Source organism: Manis javanica, chromosome 3, assembly GCF_040802235.1.
Source record: "Manis javanica isolate MJ-LG chromosome 3, MJ_LKY, whole genome shotgun sequence".
NCBI classification, from domain to species: Eukaryota; Metazoa; Chordata; class Mammalia; order Pholidota; family Manidae; genus Manis; species Manis javanica.
The window spans coordinates 78,555,763-78,573,531 of NC_133158.1; the positions used below are offsets into that span (position 1 = coordinate 78,555,763).

The 17,769-nt window shown below is 38.3% G+C and overlaps 1 protein-coding gene across 1 annotated transcript in view; it reads right to left on the reverse strand.

The window, feature by feature from the left end:
* Window positions 1-17,769, reverse strand: part of ADGRG7 (adhesion G protein-coupled receptor G7) — a 114,121-nt gene that overhangs the window by 86,005 nt on the left and 10,347 nt on the right. Inside the window, exons 2-3 of the mRNA XM_073231760.1 lie at window positions 2,222-2,335; window positions 1,131-1,235 (exon numbers count right to left, since the gene is read on the reverse strand). Of these exons, the coding sequence (XP_073087861.1) occupies window positions 1,131-1,235; window positions 2,222-2,335 (219 nt within the window). The remainder of the gene's footprint in view (window positions 1-1,130; window positions 1,236-2,221; window positions 2,336-17,769) is intronic.

A 17,769-nucleotide genomic window follows, 5' to 3' on the forward strand; every position in this document is an offset into this window, starting at 1 on the left:
GACCCAGTAATTCCACTCCTAGGAATTTCCCAAAGAAAACAGGTTCCTGATTCAAAAAGACATATATACCCCTATGTTTATCACAGCACCATTTACAATAGCCAAGATACAGAAGCAATTTAAGTGTCCATCAATAGATAAATGGATAAAGAATATGTGGTACATATACACAATGGAATACTATTGAGCCATAAGAAAGAAACAAATCCTGCCATTTGTAACAACATGGATGGAGCTAGAGGGTATTATGCTCAGTGAAATAAGCCAGATGGAGAAAGATAAGTACCAAATGATTTCGTTCATTCATGGAGTATATTAACAAAGCAAAACTGAAGAAAAAAACAGCAGCAGACTCACAGACTCCAAGAAATGACTAGTAGTTACCAAAGGGAAGGGTTTGGGGAGGGTGGGTGGAGAGGGAGGGAGAAGGCGATTAAGGAGCACTATAATTTGCAATCACAGTAGAGATAGGGAAGGCAGTACAGCATGGAGAAGACAAGTAATGACTATTGCATCTCATTATGCTGATATAGAATGATTACAGTGGGTAGGGATGAGGACTTGATAATATGGGTGAATGTTGAAACCACAATGTTGTTCATGTGAAACCTTCATAAGATTGTGTATCAATGATATCTTCATAATAATAAAAAGGTATCATGAAGCTAAGAAATGTTCTAAAATAGATAACTAAAGTGACCAAGGAGATGAAGTACTAGCAACTGTGGACAGATTTAACTGAGCATCTCTTCCTAGAAATATGAAGTCTTAGAGTAGATGTGTAAATCTATAGTCTAGCTAATCTTTAATGAGACAAATTATAAAACTCAAGAGCAGATGATAGCCTGATTGAACTCCAGGAAATACGGTAAGCTGGAAACAAACCAACTGAAGAAGGATTAAAAATAATTTATAACAGTTGCTTATTACATTTTTTAGGAAAATCAGAATTATGTGCAGTTGCACCCTTAATTTTGAACATTGGCATCATGAGAGGGAGCCAAATCCTTCCACAAAACCTTCCTTGGTGCCTCTTCCAGGGGCCTAATACTAGTTGGGAGGATGGTAGGTATGATCCAGCATAGTGATTCATATGCCTGACCAGAGGAGATGTTTGGAAAAACACTTACCATTTGGCGTGATCTCGTCACATGTTTGCAAGGAAGTTCCGTATCTTCCCACTGGAATTCTGGCAAAAGTAAAATCCTCAAAGGTACTGTTTTCACAGAAATTAGCTATAATGGAAATAAAAATATATGTTTTATAATTAACTATACTTTTTTTCAAATTTCAAACCAGGTAAAAGTTGAAGTTCAAAAACCTATGCAGTGTAATTTGAAGGGTAATAGAAGGCTTATAGAACTCATTGGCCCATAAGAACTTCACACTGTCTTATCTAGTTAGATACCATTAGAATAAATAGTATGTCGGATAACATGTTCCACTTAAAATATGCACAATATATAACTTGGTAGTGGTGGGAAGTGATCACAGCACATCAGAACGGATAGTGTTTCAGATAAGTTGAAACCCTGAAAATTGAATATGTAGAAACTACAGCAGCAGCAACAAACGCTAAAGTCAGGGGATATGTGAGATATACTGGCTGGTAGGAGAGCAAGTAACGATGAGTGAGCTTCTAGAACTCTGGATCCTAAGCAGACAGCATGAAGTATGCAGAGTATTAAGAAGCACACTGCCGATCAAGAACTGGCTTTGAACTTTGATTGTGAAATGTTATTGATTGAAGTCAAACCACTTATTTAATAACATCCCTCCATAAGAAAAGAAGAAAAGACAAGAACTTAAGCTACATATATATTTGGATGGGAAGATGCATCTTGAGTTCTAAAAAGTCAAATATGATAGAACTATAGTATTTGAAATGGGGTAATATGGCACATCAGCCATTGAAAGGACCTGAGAAAACCGTATCAGCTATTGCCCTGCAGTAGATATTGCAGTTACAAGGAAAAGACACTGTAAGTTTACAAGGAAACTTGATAGTTGGGAGCAGATAAGGTATATTGAATATATAGGTGAATAGTCCAAGAAGAGCACTCACTTTTTACTTGAGCTAATAAACACATCTTAAAGCCATTGTCATTATGCCCATTGTTACTATAATCATTAATGGAAGCTTCAAGAAGCTTTGCTGCTGCCCTTATTAAAACAAGAGTTACCTAAACTGTACACCTTAGTATTATTCCAAGTAACTTACTGATGGTACATCTCAATCCTTTCCATTCCTCTGGACAAGTACATCTGCCATTTTCCCAGGTCCCACCATTCCTGCAGAACTCTATAGGGACACTTGCCTCGACGGTAAATGTTCCTAAAGAAACAACAAATAACACAATAGTATAAGAACTGCCTGATTAGTTTCTCCTCTTTGGGCCTGTGGCTTTTTATTTATATATGTAAAACCATTACTTTGAACCATTGGAGAAACATTCTTTGTAATAACATCATCAACAAAAATCATTTTTTAAAAAACCCTGCATAGAGAATACAGTGTTTAATAAGTGTTATGAATAGCAAAAAAATATTTGAAAGATACAACATCTTGACCAAGGAGATTAGAAACTACCGAGGGAAACAGGAGATTATATAGATGATTAGATAATAAATAGATGACAGATAGATGATAGATAGATAGATAGATAGATAGATAGATAGATAGATAGATAGATGATAGATAGATAGATGATAGATAGAGATGATAGATAGAGATAGAGATAGATAGATAGATGATAGATAGATAATAGATAGATTGATAGAGATAGATAGATAGATAGATGATAGATATAGATATAGATAGATAGAGAGATAGAGAGATAGATGATAGAGATAGACGATAGATAGATAGATAGACGATAGATAGATAGATAGATAGATAGATAGATAGATAGATAGATAGATAGATAGACAGACAAATAGACTGAGTAAGCATGCAGATTTCTAAGTGCTTTACGAACACAGAAGACAAATACTGAGGACAGAGGAACCCATATAGGGAAGATTTTCCTAAAGTATTTGAATTAGTACTAAGACTAAATCTAGAAGAGCCAGATGAAAAAAGATGGCCCCAGGTAGGCAGGATACAAAATGCAAAATCACAAAAACATAGAAAATATTGACATGTCAAAGGAACAGAGTAACATACCAGGAGCATTGGTTCAAATATGGAGCAACAGCAGGACATACACTGGATTTTGAGTGAATTTATAGACCAAGCCAAGGAGATTCAGTCCTGCAGGAGCTGACCTCTTAAAACAAGGTAGTAACATCTTAAGAAATGGTTTTAAGGTAAACACCTCAAGCAGTATGGGAAGTGACCAAGGTTAGGAGGTGAGGAAGACCAGTTAAATGAGGGCCTGATCCAGAGCGGTAGCTCTAAGAAAGTTAGGTGTCAATAGATTCAGGAAGCATAGCTGTGAAAAGGTTGTTAGCATCTAGTGACTGGTTATTTTAATCTGGGAACAGTGGTCTCCAAAGTGGAAGTCAGGGGGGTGGTGAACAAATTAATCTTAAGAATACAGGAAGCAGAGTCCCAGTTCCAATAGCGATGGAGTAAATTGTGCCATATTAACCCTCCCACAGATAACAATTTTAAACTCTAAACAAAAGTTTAAAAAAAACTACTTGACATTGGACAGCCAGGAAAAGCAGACAAACTGAAGCCTATTCCAAGTATATACAGTCATTCCACTAAGGGCACTACTCAGTCTGTATAGCAGAAGTAGCTGAAACTCCAGCAGAAAGCCACAGTCTTAGTGCATTAATATATGAAAAGAAACTAAGACTACCACAACAACTGGAAATTGAAGAGAAATCCCAGAATGGAGGGAGCCATATCAAAGGGAAGTCCAAAGACTAGTAACTTCATTTCTAAATGCCATGATAACCCTGATATCAAAATCTGACAAAAAATTATAAGAAAAGAAAATTACAGACCAATAAACCTCATTTACACAGATGCAAAAATCCTTTAAAAATAGTAGCAAATCAAATCTAGCACTATATGAAACTGATAATACATTATGATCAAGTAAGATTTATCCCAGGAGTACAAAGTTGCTTTAACAATAGAAAAATCAATTAATTTAATTTACCATGTGACAAGAATAAAAGGGAACTTCTTCAAAATGATAAAAATCATCTATGAGGAACCTACCACTTACATCATACTTTATAGCATGATACTGAATGCTTTCCCCTCAATAGAAAAGACTTTAATATAATTGCCGTAACCACTTTTATTCAACATTGTGCTGAAGATGCTAGCCAGTGCTGTAGGCAAGAAAAAGAAATAAAAACATAAAGTTAATAAAGGAAGAAACAGAACTGAGGCAGGTGTTAGTCAGACACAGGCAGGTAGAATGTAGTGCCCGGATGCAGGCAGATAGAGCTCAAGGTCCCGGTAAAGTGCAGACAGAAGAGAACTAGGGTCAAGGTTTCACAGGAAACAAGAAGTCTTATCCTGGACCTCTGGGAAAATTTCAGCCTAAGAATCAAGGGAGTTTCGCGAACTCATCTCGGCTCTAGCAACAACTCTAAGCCACTTGGTAATTTACTCCCTTTTTGTACTTATAAACTCTAGACACTACAGCCCTAACTGTGTCCTCCCTTGGAGCCCCACCCAATTAGTGGGAATCTTTTCCTTTCCTTTTCATTCCTCATTAAAAACTTTGCTGGTTGCTCCACACTCTTGTCTGCTGGCTTCATTCTTCATAGCCTCCAAGACATGATCCTGGGAAAAACAACATCTTAACCAGTAACAACTATCTTTGTTAAAGATTACATTATCAAATACATTGAAAATCTTAAGGTATTACAAAAAAAGCTACTAGAATTAATAAGTGAATTTAGCAAGGTTGCATAGTACAAAATAGATACACAAAATGAAATTTATTTCCACATATTAGCAAATAACTGGAAAACAATTATAAAATAATTTCCATTAAGTTAGCATAAAAATAAAAATTTTGAAATAAATTTTTAAAAATTTGTGCAAAACCTCATTATTGAGAGAATTGTAAAAGATCTAAATAAGTGGACATATATGCCACACATGAATGGAAGACTCAAAGTTGTTAAGGGTTGCTATCATCCCTAATTTGATATAGCCAAAATAAAAAAAAATTTATAGAAATTAACTGGTTTAAAATTGTTATGGAAATATGAAAGACCTAGAAAAGCTAAAACAAACTTTTAAGAGAAAAGATTTGGATGATGTACATTACTAATTCTATGACTTACTTTACAGCCATAACAATCATGAAATGCTATCAATATAAAGAGACAAATACATCAGTGAAATAAAATAAAGAATTTAGAAATAGAAAAAAACATATCTAGCCAGTTCACTTTTTTAAATTCCAAGGCAATTCAATTGGAAAGGGAAGTATTTTTCAACAAATGATGCTAGACTGAGATAAAACATAGCATACTCAAAACTCAATTTGAGATGGACCATAGACCTAAAAGCAAAAACCTCTCTAAGAAAACATGGAGTATCTTTGCAACTTTAGGAAAGAGCAAGAATTGTTTAAAGAGGACAGAAAAAGCACTAAGCATAAAAGAAAAAATTGATAAATTGGACATAATCAAACTAAAAACAACTGCTTATCAAAAGGCACTGTTAAGAAAATAAAAATTGGAATCCACAGAGTGGGAGAAAATATTTGCAATGTATTCTGACAAAGAAAGTGTTTCCATAACTGTAAAAGTGTTTCCAAAAAGTGTGATTGTAAATTCAAATTCTATTTTGTTAATTGTAAAGCATACACTTAATAATAAGAATACAAATAGCCCACTTTTTTAAATGGGCAAAAGACTTAAACAAACGCTTCATAAAAGATATATGGATGGGCACTAACACATGAAAATGTTCAGCATCTTAGTCATTAGAGAAATGCAAATTAATACTACAGTGAAATATCATTTCAAACCCACTAGGATGGCTGAAATTACAAAACTCACAATGCCAAATGTTGCAGAGGATGTGGAACAACTGGAACTCTAGCAAATTGCTGTGAGAATTTCAATGATTTTGGAAACCTGTTTGGTAGTCTTTTACAAAGTTAAACATACCCCTCTACTTGTGACACAGAAATTGCACTCCTAGATAGATATACAAGATAAATTGAAATATATGTCCACAAAGAGACTTGTACAAGAATGTTTCTAGCACCTGCAGTGGATGCTATTGTACACCACTTGGATCCTCCCTTTAGAACTGAAGCACCTATTCCACCAGCTTTTATGAATGTAGACAACTGGAAACATTCCCCTGAGTCTTTTTCTAGAATTGCCTTCAACGAAAGAGAGTCAGCTTATCCAAGATTCTCAGGATACATGCCACAGCCCATCCCCCAGCCTCAATACCTCAAAGAGTGTATTTTCCAAAGATAGTGGCATTATGTATCCCATATCACTTACTCTTCTTATAATATGGTGATGATACTTCTCCACTAAGTGAAGTTTATGTTCCCTCTCCTCAAATCAAGTAGACTTTTGTATTTGTCTGGGCAGATAGAGTGGGAGAAATGAAGTGTGACTTCCAGGCCAGATCATAAAAGGTGATTTTGCTTCCACCTAGCTCTCTCTCACTCTGTGTATATGCCTTAGGAGACCTGAACCTATAGGTGACGTGTAAAAAACATGGCTACTCTGAAGCCCCCATGCTGGAGATATCAAGGGGAGAAACTAACCAGAGACAGAGAAAGAAGCCTAAGGAGCTTCAGCTATTTCAACTTTTTGAGTTTTCCCAGCACAGGCACCACACATGAGTGAAAAAGCCTTCAAAATGTCCCCATTTCAAACCACCATCTGAAGGCAACTTCATGAGAGGTCCTAATCCAGAACTACCCAGGCATGCTGGTTCTAAATTCTGAACTCAGTAAAACCATGAAAGATAATAAATGATCATTGTTGCTTCAAGCAATTAAGTTTTGGGGTATTTTGTTCTGTAACAACAGATGATTAACACAGGGGGCACCCCAAAAGGCCATCCCAGCTTCAGCTGTGGTGCAGTTCAATTTCTCCCTTCACCCAGTCCTGTCTTAGTGATTCCCCCAAAAGTATTGATCCCAAGAGCCCCTGTTGAAACATTTATATGAACAAATCTATTCAGAATATGTTTTCCAGGGAACTTTCCTTAAAGTACATAAGAAATAAAGACATACTCATATAGACAAAAATTGAGGGAGTTTGTCACCAGTAGATCTACTTTGTAAGAAATGTTAAAAGAAGTTCTTCAAAGACAAAGAAATGATACAGGTCAGAAACTTGACTCTACATAAGAAAAGTGCATTAGAGAAGGAATAAATGAAGGTAAAATAAAATCTTTATTATTAATAACATTTTGTTCAAAATAATAGAAACAATGTATGAGGTGATTATAGCTTATGGATGATGAGATGAATGACAAAAAAACGTTCTAAGCGAAGAGTAGAAGGAATTAGGAATAGTCTGTTACAAGATACTGTCATTACCCATGAGACCATATATTGTTATTATAAAGTTCTACTTAGATTAATTTTAAATGTATATTGTAAACTCTAGGGCAATCATTAAAAATTTTTTAAGTATAAATGATATGCTAAGACAGGAGAGAAAGTGGAATCAAATAACGTGCTAAATATCTAAAGTAAATATCAATAGACATGAAGGGAAAAATTGAGAGTAATAAAATAATAGCAGGGTACTTTATCATTTCACTTACATCAATGGATAGATCATCCAGACAGAAAAATCTGGAAACAGTGGCTTTGAATGATACATTATCAAATGGACTTAACAATTACATGCAGAACAGTCCATCAAAAAACAGCAGAATATACATTATTTTCAAGTGAACATGGAACATTCTCCAGGATAGATCATGTTAGGCCCCAAAACAAGCCTTAGTAAATTTGAGAAGATCGAAATCATATCAAACATCTTTTCCAACTACAACAGCATGGAACTGCAAATCGGTAACAAGAAAAAACTGGAAAAAAACACAAACACACATAGGCTAAATAGCATGCTATTAAACAACCAATGAGTTGATGAAGAAATCAAACAGGAAATAAAAAAATACCTGAACACTAATGAAAATAGAAACACAATGGATCAAAATCTTTGGAAGGTATTAAGAGCTGTTCTGAGAGGGAACTTTATAGGAATACAGGTATATGTAAAGAAATAAGAAAAATCTCAAATAAATAATCCAACCATAACTCTAAAGGAACTAGAAAAAGAAAAACAAACAAAGCCCAAAGTTAGGAGTAAGAAAGAAAGAAAGAAAGAAATATCAGAGTGGAAATAAATGAAATAGAGAGTTAAAAAGATAGAAATGATCAATGAAACTAAGAGCTGGTTCTTTGGAAAGATAACAAACTCAGTAAACCTTTAGCCAGACTCATCAAGAAAAAGAAAGAGAAGATTCAGATACATAAGAAATGAAAGAGAAGCAACAATTGCCACCACAGAAATACAAAGGATTATAAGAGATTACTATGAAAAATTATATGCCAACAAATTGGAAAACCTAGAAGAAAGGGATAAATTCCTAAAAACACAATTTTCCAAGGCTGAACCAGAAAGAAATACAAAATCTGAACAGACCAATTACTAGTAATGAAATTGGATTGGTAATTTAAAAACTCAACAAAACTCTAGAACCAGATGGCTACACAAGTTAATTCTACTAAACATTTAAAGAAGTTAATACCTATCCTCAAACTATTCTAAAATATAGAAAAGGAAGGACATGAAACCGAAATTACCCTGATACCAAAACTGGAAAAAAACACTACAAAAAAAATTAAACTACAGACCAATATACTTGATGAATACAGATGCTAAAATCATCAACATAATTTATCAAAATTGAATTAAAAATACATTAAAAAGATCATTCACCACAACCAACTGGGATTTATTCCAGGGATACAAGAATGGTTCAATATCTGCAAATCAATCAGTGTGAAACCCACAGTAACAAAAGTATAAATATCATATATGATCATCTCAATAGACACAGAAGAAACACTTGATAAAATTCAACATTCATTAATGATAAAAACTCTCAAAAAGTTGATATAGAGGGAACATCTTCAACATAATAAAAGCCATATATGGCTAACCCATAGCCAGCATCATATTCAGTGGTGAAAAGCTGAAAGACAATTCAACATACTACTAGAAGTCATAGCTATAATAGTACAAGAAAAACAAGTAAAAGGCATCCAAATTGGAAAGGAAAAAGTAAAATTGTCAATATTTTCAGATGACATATACTAGATATAGAATACCCAAATGATTCTACCTAAAAACTGCTAAAACTAATAAATGAATTCAGTAGTTTCAGAATACAAAATCAATATACAGAAATCTGTTGTATTTATATGTACTAAAAATGAACTAGCAGAAAGAAAATTAAGAAAACAATCTCAATTGTAATTGCATCAAAAAGAATAAAGTACCTTAGAATAAATTTAACCAAGGATGTGAAAACCCTGCCCTCTGAAAATTGTGAGACTTGGATGAAAAAAATTGGGGAACAAAAATAAGTGAAAGATATTCCATGCTCATGGTTAGGCAGAATTAGCATTGTTAAAATGTCTGTACTACCCAAAGCTATCTGCAAGTTCAATGTGATCCTTATCAAAACACCAATGTCATTCTTCACAGAACTAGAATAATCCTAAAATTTATATGGAACCACAAAAGACCCTAAATAGCCAAAGCAATCTTGAGAAAGAAGAAAGGCTCAAGATAACATGCTTCCTGACTTCAAAGTATAATGCAAACTTTCAGTAATCAAAACAGTATGGTACAGACCTGAAAATAGACATGTAGATCAATATCAAAGAATAGAGATCCCAGAAATAAACCCATATTTACAATGGTCAGTTAATATAATACCAAGGAGGCAAGATCATACAATGGGGAAAGACAATCTCTTCAATAAGTGGTGCTTGACAAACTCTTAACTACATGCAAAAGAATGAAACTGGACCACTATCTAACACCATACACAAAAATAAACTCAAAATGTATTAAAGACCTAAATGTAAGACTAAAAACCATAAAAGAAACACAGGCAGTAAATTCTTGAACATTGGCATTAGCAGATTTTTCTGAATATGTCTTCCTAGGCAAGGGGAACAAAACAAAAATAAACAGGTGGGATTACATCAAAAGAAAAACCTTCTGCACAGCAAAAGAAACCATCAAAGAAGTGAGAAGGTAACCTACCAAATGGTATGTCCAACAAGGAGTTAATATCCAAAATATATAAAGACATACAACTCAACACCAAAATAATAATAATAATAATAATAATAATAATAATAATCTGATATAGAAACTGGGCAAGGGACTGAATAGACATTTTTCTAAAGAAGACATACAGATGTCCAACAGGTAGATTAAAAAACATTCAATATCACTAATTATCAGGGAAATGCAAATCAAAACCACAATGAGATATCACCTCACACCAATTAGAATGGCTAGTATCAAAAAGACAAGAAATAAAAATTGTGGATAAGGATGTGGAACCCTTGTGCATAGTTGGTGTGAATGTAAGCTGGTACAGCCACCGTGGAGAAGTTCCTCATAAAATTAAAAATAAAACTATAATATGATCCAGTAATTCCATTTCTAGGTATTTAGCCTGAGAAAACAAAAACAGTAATTTGAAAAGATATATGCACTCCTGTATTTATTGTAGCTCTATTTACAATAGCCAAAACATGGAAGCAACCCAAGTAGTTATCAGCAGATGAATAGAGAAAACATGGTAGATGTATATAATGGCATATTATGCAACCATAAGGAAGAATAAAATCTTGCCATTTGCAACAACATAGATGGACCTAGGGGGCACTATGCTCAGTGAAATAAGTCAGAAAAAGACAAATACCTTAGGATTAAACTTTCATGTGGAATCTAAAAATATAAAACAAATGGAAAAACAAACAAAACAGAAATAAACTCTTAATAACAGAGAACAAACTGGTGGTTCCAAAGGGTAGGAGTGGGGTAATGGACAAAATAGGTGAAGGGGATAAAGAGGTATAAATTTCCAACTATAAAATAAGTTATGGGGATGAAATGTATGGCATAGGGAATATAGTCAATAATATTGTAATAACTTTGTATAATGACAGATAGTAACTAGTTTTACCATGGTAATAATTTCATAATGTATAAAATTGTCAAAAAACTATATTTTACACCTGAAACTAATATAATATTGTATATCAACTATACTTCAATAAAAGAAACCAGAGAAGGCAGAAAAGGACATTGGAAATGAAAGATACAAAGGAAAGAACAAAAAAAAAACAGTTAAAACATGATATATATTAATCCAATAATCACTTAAAATGGCAATGGTCAAAATTCAAAAATTATAAGACAGAGACTATAAGAGCAGATAAACAATAAGACCCAACTTGACATTGTTTACTAGAAACTCACTTTAAATAAAAAGATATAGACAGATTAAAAATAAAGTGATGGAGAAAGATATGCCATGCTAACACCAATTGAGGGGAAGTTGGAGAAGCTATATAAATTTCAGATAAAGAGTAGTTTAGAGTAAGAAAAGTCATTAGAAACAAGGAAGGACATTACATAATGATAAAGGGCTAATTCTCCAAGAAAAACTAACAATCCTTAATATAGCCTAACAAGTGTTAAACTAAGGCCAAAGCTGATTAAAACTGCAAGAAAAATAGACAAATCTGCTACTACAGTTGGATAAATACCCTCCTATTAGTATTCAACAGATCCAGCAAGCAGAAAATCAGTAAGGATATGGTTGAACTGAACAGCACCTTAAATCAAGTATATTTAATTGACAGTAATTTACCAATGATGTCAGAGTAAGACATTCTTCTCAAGCTCACATGGAGTATGCACCAAGATAGACTACATTGTGGGTTGTAAAATATACTTGAACAGATTTAAAAGGATAGAAATCATACAAAGTATAGCCTCTCAAACTAAAATGGAATTAAACTAAAAATCAGTAATAGAAAGGTAGCTGGAAAATCCCCAAATATTTGGAATTTAAACAATATGCTTCTAAATGACAGGTTGGTTAACAGAGTTTCAATAGAAATTTAAATATATCTTGAACTAAATAAAAATGTGAGATACAGTGAAAGCAATGCTTAGTGGGAAAGCGATATCATTGACTATATGTATATGAAGCAACAAGTGAAAGTGACACGGGTGCATCAGTAAGGGGTTAGTTAAACAAATGAAGGTACATCCATATAATGAAATACAATGTAGCTGTAAAAGAAGATCTAGTTCTTTATGAAGTGCTGTGGAGAGATTTTTGACATTCATTGTTACTGCAAGAGCAAGGTACAGAAATGAGACAGAGAAATAAGACTATAGATTCATAATTGCCTGTACTTTCAAAAGATTGGAAAAAATTAATAGAAATTCTTACTTGCATATATTTGGATATGGGAATAAGATTACATACCTTGGTATGTTATTTTTATTTCTCCACTCTGTGAGTATATGACCTATTCAAATATGCAATTAAACAGATTTCCAAACAAATAAGTAATAAACAAAAATCATAAGCAAATGCCATGAAAAACCTTATCCTAGCTAACATAAAAATTGTGATCAAATGGCAGTTGTCTAAAAAAAAAGACCAAAATTCACCCCAAAAGAAGGAAATAAAACCTAAATAAAACTATTGCCATTTAAAAAGTTGAATCAGTAGTAAAAAAAAATCTACATGCAAATATTTCAAACTACCTTAGACATACAGTAGTATAAAATATGATGGGAAAGATAAACAAGAATTTCAGAATATTGTTACCTCTGGGTAGGGAGGGAAAAGAATGCTGATAGACAGGAGTACAAAGGTTTTTAGCTCTTTCTGTAAAGCTTTACGACTTATTTTTCTTAAAACCCCGAAGCAAATCTGAGAGAAAGTTGCTACCATTTAAAACTGGGATTTGGGTAGTTGGGATGTTTTATTGTTCTCTGTACTTTCTGCATCTGAAGTATTTTATAATTTAAAAAATTTGCATATTCCCTTGGTTACACAGAGAAGTTTGTCACACACCAATTATAATTAAATCTCTCTTGCTGAATCTTAAGTTCTTTGATCGATATCTTATTTTTTTTAACTAACAGAATTTATTTTAGAGCAGTTTTAGGTTTACAGAAAAGTTAAGCAGAAAGTACAGTGAGTTCCCATTTACTACTTGTCTCATTCTGAAGGGTCCCCACCAGTAAGATGGCAAACTTCTGGCTTCTCTTCGGGGTCCTCAGTTCCCGCTGGCTCCACCTGAAGCCCAATCACCTCTCGCCCCCCTCCCAATCCCAGCACCTAGCCAACAGCCACCAGCCCCGTAGAAGTGACACCTCAATCAATTCATGCCCCTTCCTATATAACCCAGCACCTTTCCCTAATAAAGCGGAACTCTCCAGTGAATTGCTGCTATGTGTCGCTCCTTTCCTTTCATTGGTGCCGAAACCCGGGAGACGGGACACCCCAACTGGGCCCCGTCTTCCCCCCGACACCAGCAGCAGCTTGCCCTCGTCCTCTTTTTCCGGCACTGGCTCATCACACTCACCACTCCTCTCTGGCCTTTAGGTAAGTTTTCCCCCTGGAATAGGCCACTCTTCCCGAGCTATCGCAGTGCCATTGACCGTGATCGTCCGGCAAGGCCCTGACGCTCGGGGATGAGGAGGGAATGCTCCCTGCCTCAGGCCTTCACGGCTGCGGCGGACCCTCAGGCCCCTCCTCCAACAGCCATAAATCCCCGTCTCAAGCCTTTACGGCTGCGGCGGATGCTCAGGCCCCTCCTCCGACAGTCATAAACGCATTCACCGTCCCTTCCATCAGTGCTGAAAGTTTTTAAGCAAAATTTCCCCGGGGTAGGCCACTCTTCTCCGAGCTATCGCAGTGCCATTGACCGTGATCGTCTGGCAAGGCCCTGACGCTCGGGGATGAGGAGGGAACTCTCCCCGCCTCAGGCCTTCACGGCTGCGGTGGACCCTCAGGCCCCTCCTCCAACAGCCATAAATCCCCACCTCAAGCCTTTACGGCTGTGGCGGACCCTCAGGCCCCTCCTCCGACAGTCATAAATCCCCGCCTCAGGCCTTCACGGCTGCGGCCGACTCTCAGGCACCCTCCCCCTCCAACAGCCATAAACGAGGTGACTCCTTTGTGGATGAGAACACTCCCTTTTCCCCCCTTCCTTCTTCTGCTCCATCTGCCGAAAACGCCTAGCGCTAGGTACCTCGTGACTCTGGCACTCTGCCTTCTTAGGGAAGTCTGGGTGACGACCCACACTTCCTAAGAAATTCCGACTTGTATACGAGTTTCCGCAGACCACCAAGGATCATTGGGGACGCCCTTTGTCTCCTTGTGGTCTGCTTCCAGTCCGAGGATCTCCGTTCGTCTTCCCCTGTTTGTCTCCTTCTCTGTCCTTTAGCCATGGGAGCCTCCTCATCCCTTCCTGAAGTTTCACCTCTTGAATGCCTGCTTAGGCATCTGGCTACCCTCTCCCTGACGCCTGATATAAAACCAAAACTTCTCCGTAAATATTGCTCCCAAGATTGGCCGACATACCCCCTAGACAATAACAACCAATGGCCCGCAGGGGAAACTCTTGATCCTAACATCACTCGCGATCTTTTTAACTACTGCCAGCACCTGAAAAAATGGAAGGAGATTCCCTATATGGAAGCTTTCCGCCTCCTCCTCCCCCAGCCCCCTCCCAAGTTCTCCTAGCCTACAAGCCGCCGCTCCCGCAGAAGCCTCCCGTTCACTCCCTTCCCCTTCTTCTCCTACAACAGCCCTTCTACCTTCCTCCCCCACCATCTCCTCCCCCATATCACCTCCTCCGCCTTCGTCCCCCGCAGATTAAGCCTGAGCCTTTCAGCCCCCCCTTAACTAGGTCCCAAGGGCCTCCTCCGTCTTTGCCCTCATCACCTGTTTCTCCCCTGTTAGGGACCACCTTTGCCTTCTCACATGTTTGTAGAGAGAATGGGAAAGCACCTCCCCCCATGTCTGAACGCAGCATGGGAAAGCACAAGCTAAACAAAAACCGGTGCAGTCCTTAGAAGTTATCTGTCCACAAAAACATGTGCAGTCCTTAGAAGTTACCTGTCCACAAAAACATATCTTGCCAAGACTCCTCACTCTGAAAATAGGGAGACCTTAAAGATGTGTAGAAACACCGCCCCTGCTTCTAGCTATACCCTTCCCCCACTTGCCAATGTGGCAGGAATAGAAAACAACGCATTCCATAAGCAATTAACTGGAGCCCTGCTGTAGCTCAATTAGTAGAGCATGGGACTCTTAACCTCAGAGTCATGAGTTCAAGCCCAACTAAAGCGCAGAGGCAAGCAGCTGGGCTGCTAGCTGGTGACACGTGGGTCCGATTCTATCTTTCTTTATTTTCTTTGTCCCCCTTCTGCACTTCAGGACCTGCTCAACTAGGCATGGCTAGACCACGTCACTCCCCCACAGACTGAGCCAGAACCCTTCAGTCCCCCTCAGACTCGGTCCCGAGGGCCTCCCAAAATTATCGCCCCCCTCTGGGAAGTAGCAAGATCCTAAGGCATCGTGCGCGTTCACATCCCTTTCTCCTTAGGAGATTTAGCCCAACTAGAGAAACGCCTAAGTTCCTTTTCCACTGATCCCACGACATACATCAGGGAGTTTCAATGGACCCTCCAGTCTTACAGCCTCACACATCATGACATTTTCATGCTCCTGGCCAATACTCTCCTCCCTGAAGAGCGTAGACGAGTTTGGGACTTTGCCCAAACGCATGCTACCGAAACCCACAGGACTGACCCCACCTATCCCCCTGGCCCCACTGCTGTCCCTGAACAAGACCCACACTGAGATTATAACACCGCCATGAGTCTCTGCTCTCGAAATATTTTTGCCTCCTGCTTAATAGCAGGTCTGAAAAAGGCAGCTCGTAAAGTAGTCAATTTTCAAAAGCTCCAAGACATAATTCAAAAGAGAGATGAAACCCCCTCCGAGTTCTTAGACAAACTCACTCAAGCCCTGTTACAGTATACCAGCCTAGACCCAGAAACACTTAAAGGGAGACATGTCCTTATGACATACTTCCTAGCTCAAAGCTACCCCGACATTAAAGCTAAACTCAAAAAGTTAGAACAGGGCCCCGCTACCCCACAGACTGAGATCCTAACAGTGGCCTTTAAAGTCTTCCATAACCGGAAGGAGGAGAAAGAACGCGGTAAACAAAAGGCTGATCAGGCCAATTTCCAGATGTTGGCCCAGCTGATAAATCCACAACCTGGGCGCCCCTCTACAGACAAGCCCCCCCCCGGAGCTTGTTTCAAGTGCGGAAAAGAGGGACATTGGTCAAGGGCGTGCCCCTTCCCCAGATCTCCTACCACCCCATGCCCCAGATGCCACAAAAAGGGCCACTGGGGGTCTGATTGCCCAACCACCCGAAGGGGAGGCTGGACGAACAACCCCCATCCTAAGCCCGCCGTAGTGGGGCTGGCAGAATAAGATTGACGGGGCCCAGGGGCTTCTCGCCCGACCATTTCCATCACCAAACAGGAGCCCAGGGTTACTTTAACAGTAGACGGTCGCCCCATCTCCTTCCTCCTAGATATAGGAGCCACCTTCTCAGTCTTGTGAGAATACCGGGGCCCTACCACGCCAGCCATTACTCCTATAGTCGGGGTAGGAGGTAAACAGATTTTCCCATTAAACCCCCCCCCTTTTATGCACAATCCTAGACAGTCCCATACCTTTCTCCCACTCCTTCCTAGTTATGCCCCAGTGTCCCATCCCTTTACTAGGACGAGACAACCTGTCCCTCCTCCACGTTTCCATAACTATATCCACTTCCACAGCCCCCAGTACTCCCTTTCTGATGGCCCTCATAGCCGACGACCCCCCTCTACCCAATGAAAGCTCCAGTTCTGCCCTCATACACCCTGTAAATCCCAAAGTTTGGGACATTACAAGCCCCTCCGTGGCCCTATGTCCCCCTGCCTCTTATCAAATTACGTGACCCCTCTCAGTATATCTGTCAGGCCCAATACCCCCTAACTACTTCAGCCCTCATAGGCCTCCAACCCATCATTCAAGATCTCTTAAACAAAAATTACCTCAGACCCACTCACTCCCATTTAATACCCCCATATTAGCTGTTAAAAAAACCAACGGATCTTTCCGCCTTGTCCAAGACCTTCGCCTCAACAACATAGCCGTTGTCCCTATCCATCCCTTAGTTCCAAATCCATACAGCCTTTTATCGCAGATCCCTGCCTCAGCATCCCACTTCTCAGTCCTAGATCTCAAAGACCCATTTTTCTCTCCCTCTAGACCCCTGCTACCAAGATTTTTTCATCTTTACCTGGACGGACAGGTCCTAGCTCAGGACCTCAAACAGTTTCATCATGATCACTCCAAGTCCACCTTATTACAATACATAGACAATCTTCTACTCTGCAGTCTCTCGTGGGAACAGTCTCAACTTGACACTGCCTCCCTACTTAACCTTCTAGCTTCCAGAAGTTACCGAGTATCCCCCGTCAAAGCTCAAATCTCTTCCCCTTCTGTCACTTACCTCAGATTCCTTCTATCTCAACAAAGAAAGTTCATTACCTTAGACAGAAAATAGCTCCTCTCTGACCTGCCCATTCCCAAAACCAAAACAGAAATCCTTTCCTTTCTAAGCCTAGCTAGATATTTTAGAGCATAGATCCCTAACTTCTCCCTGCTCA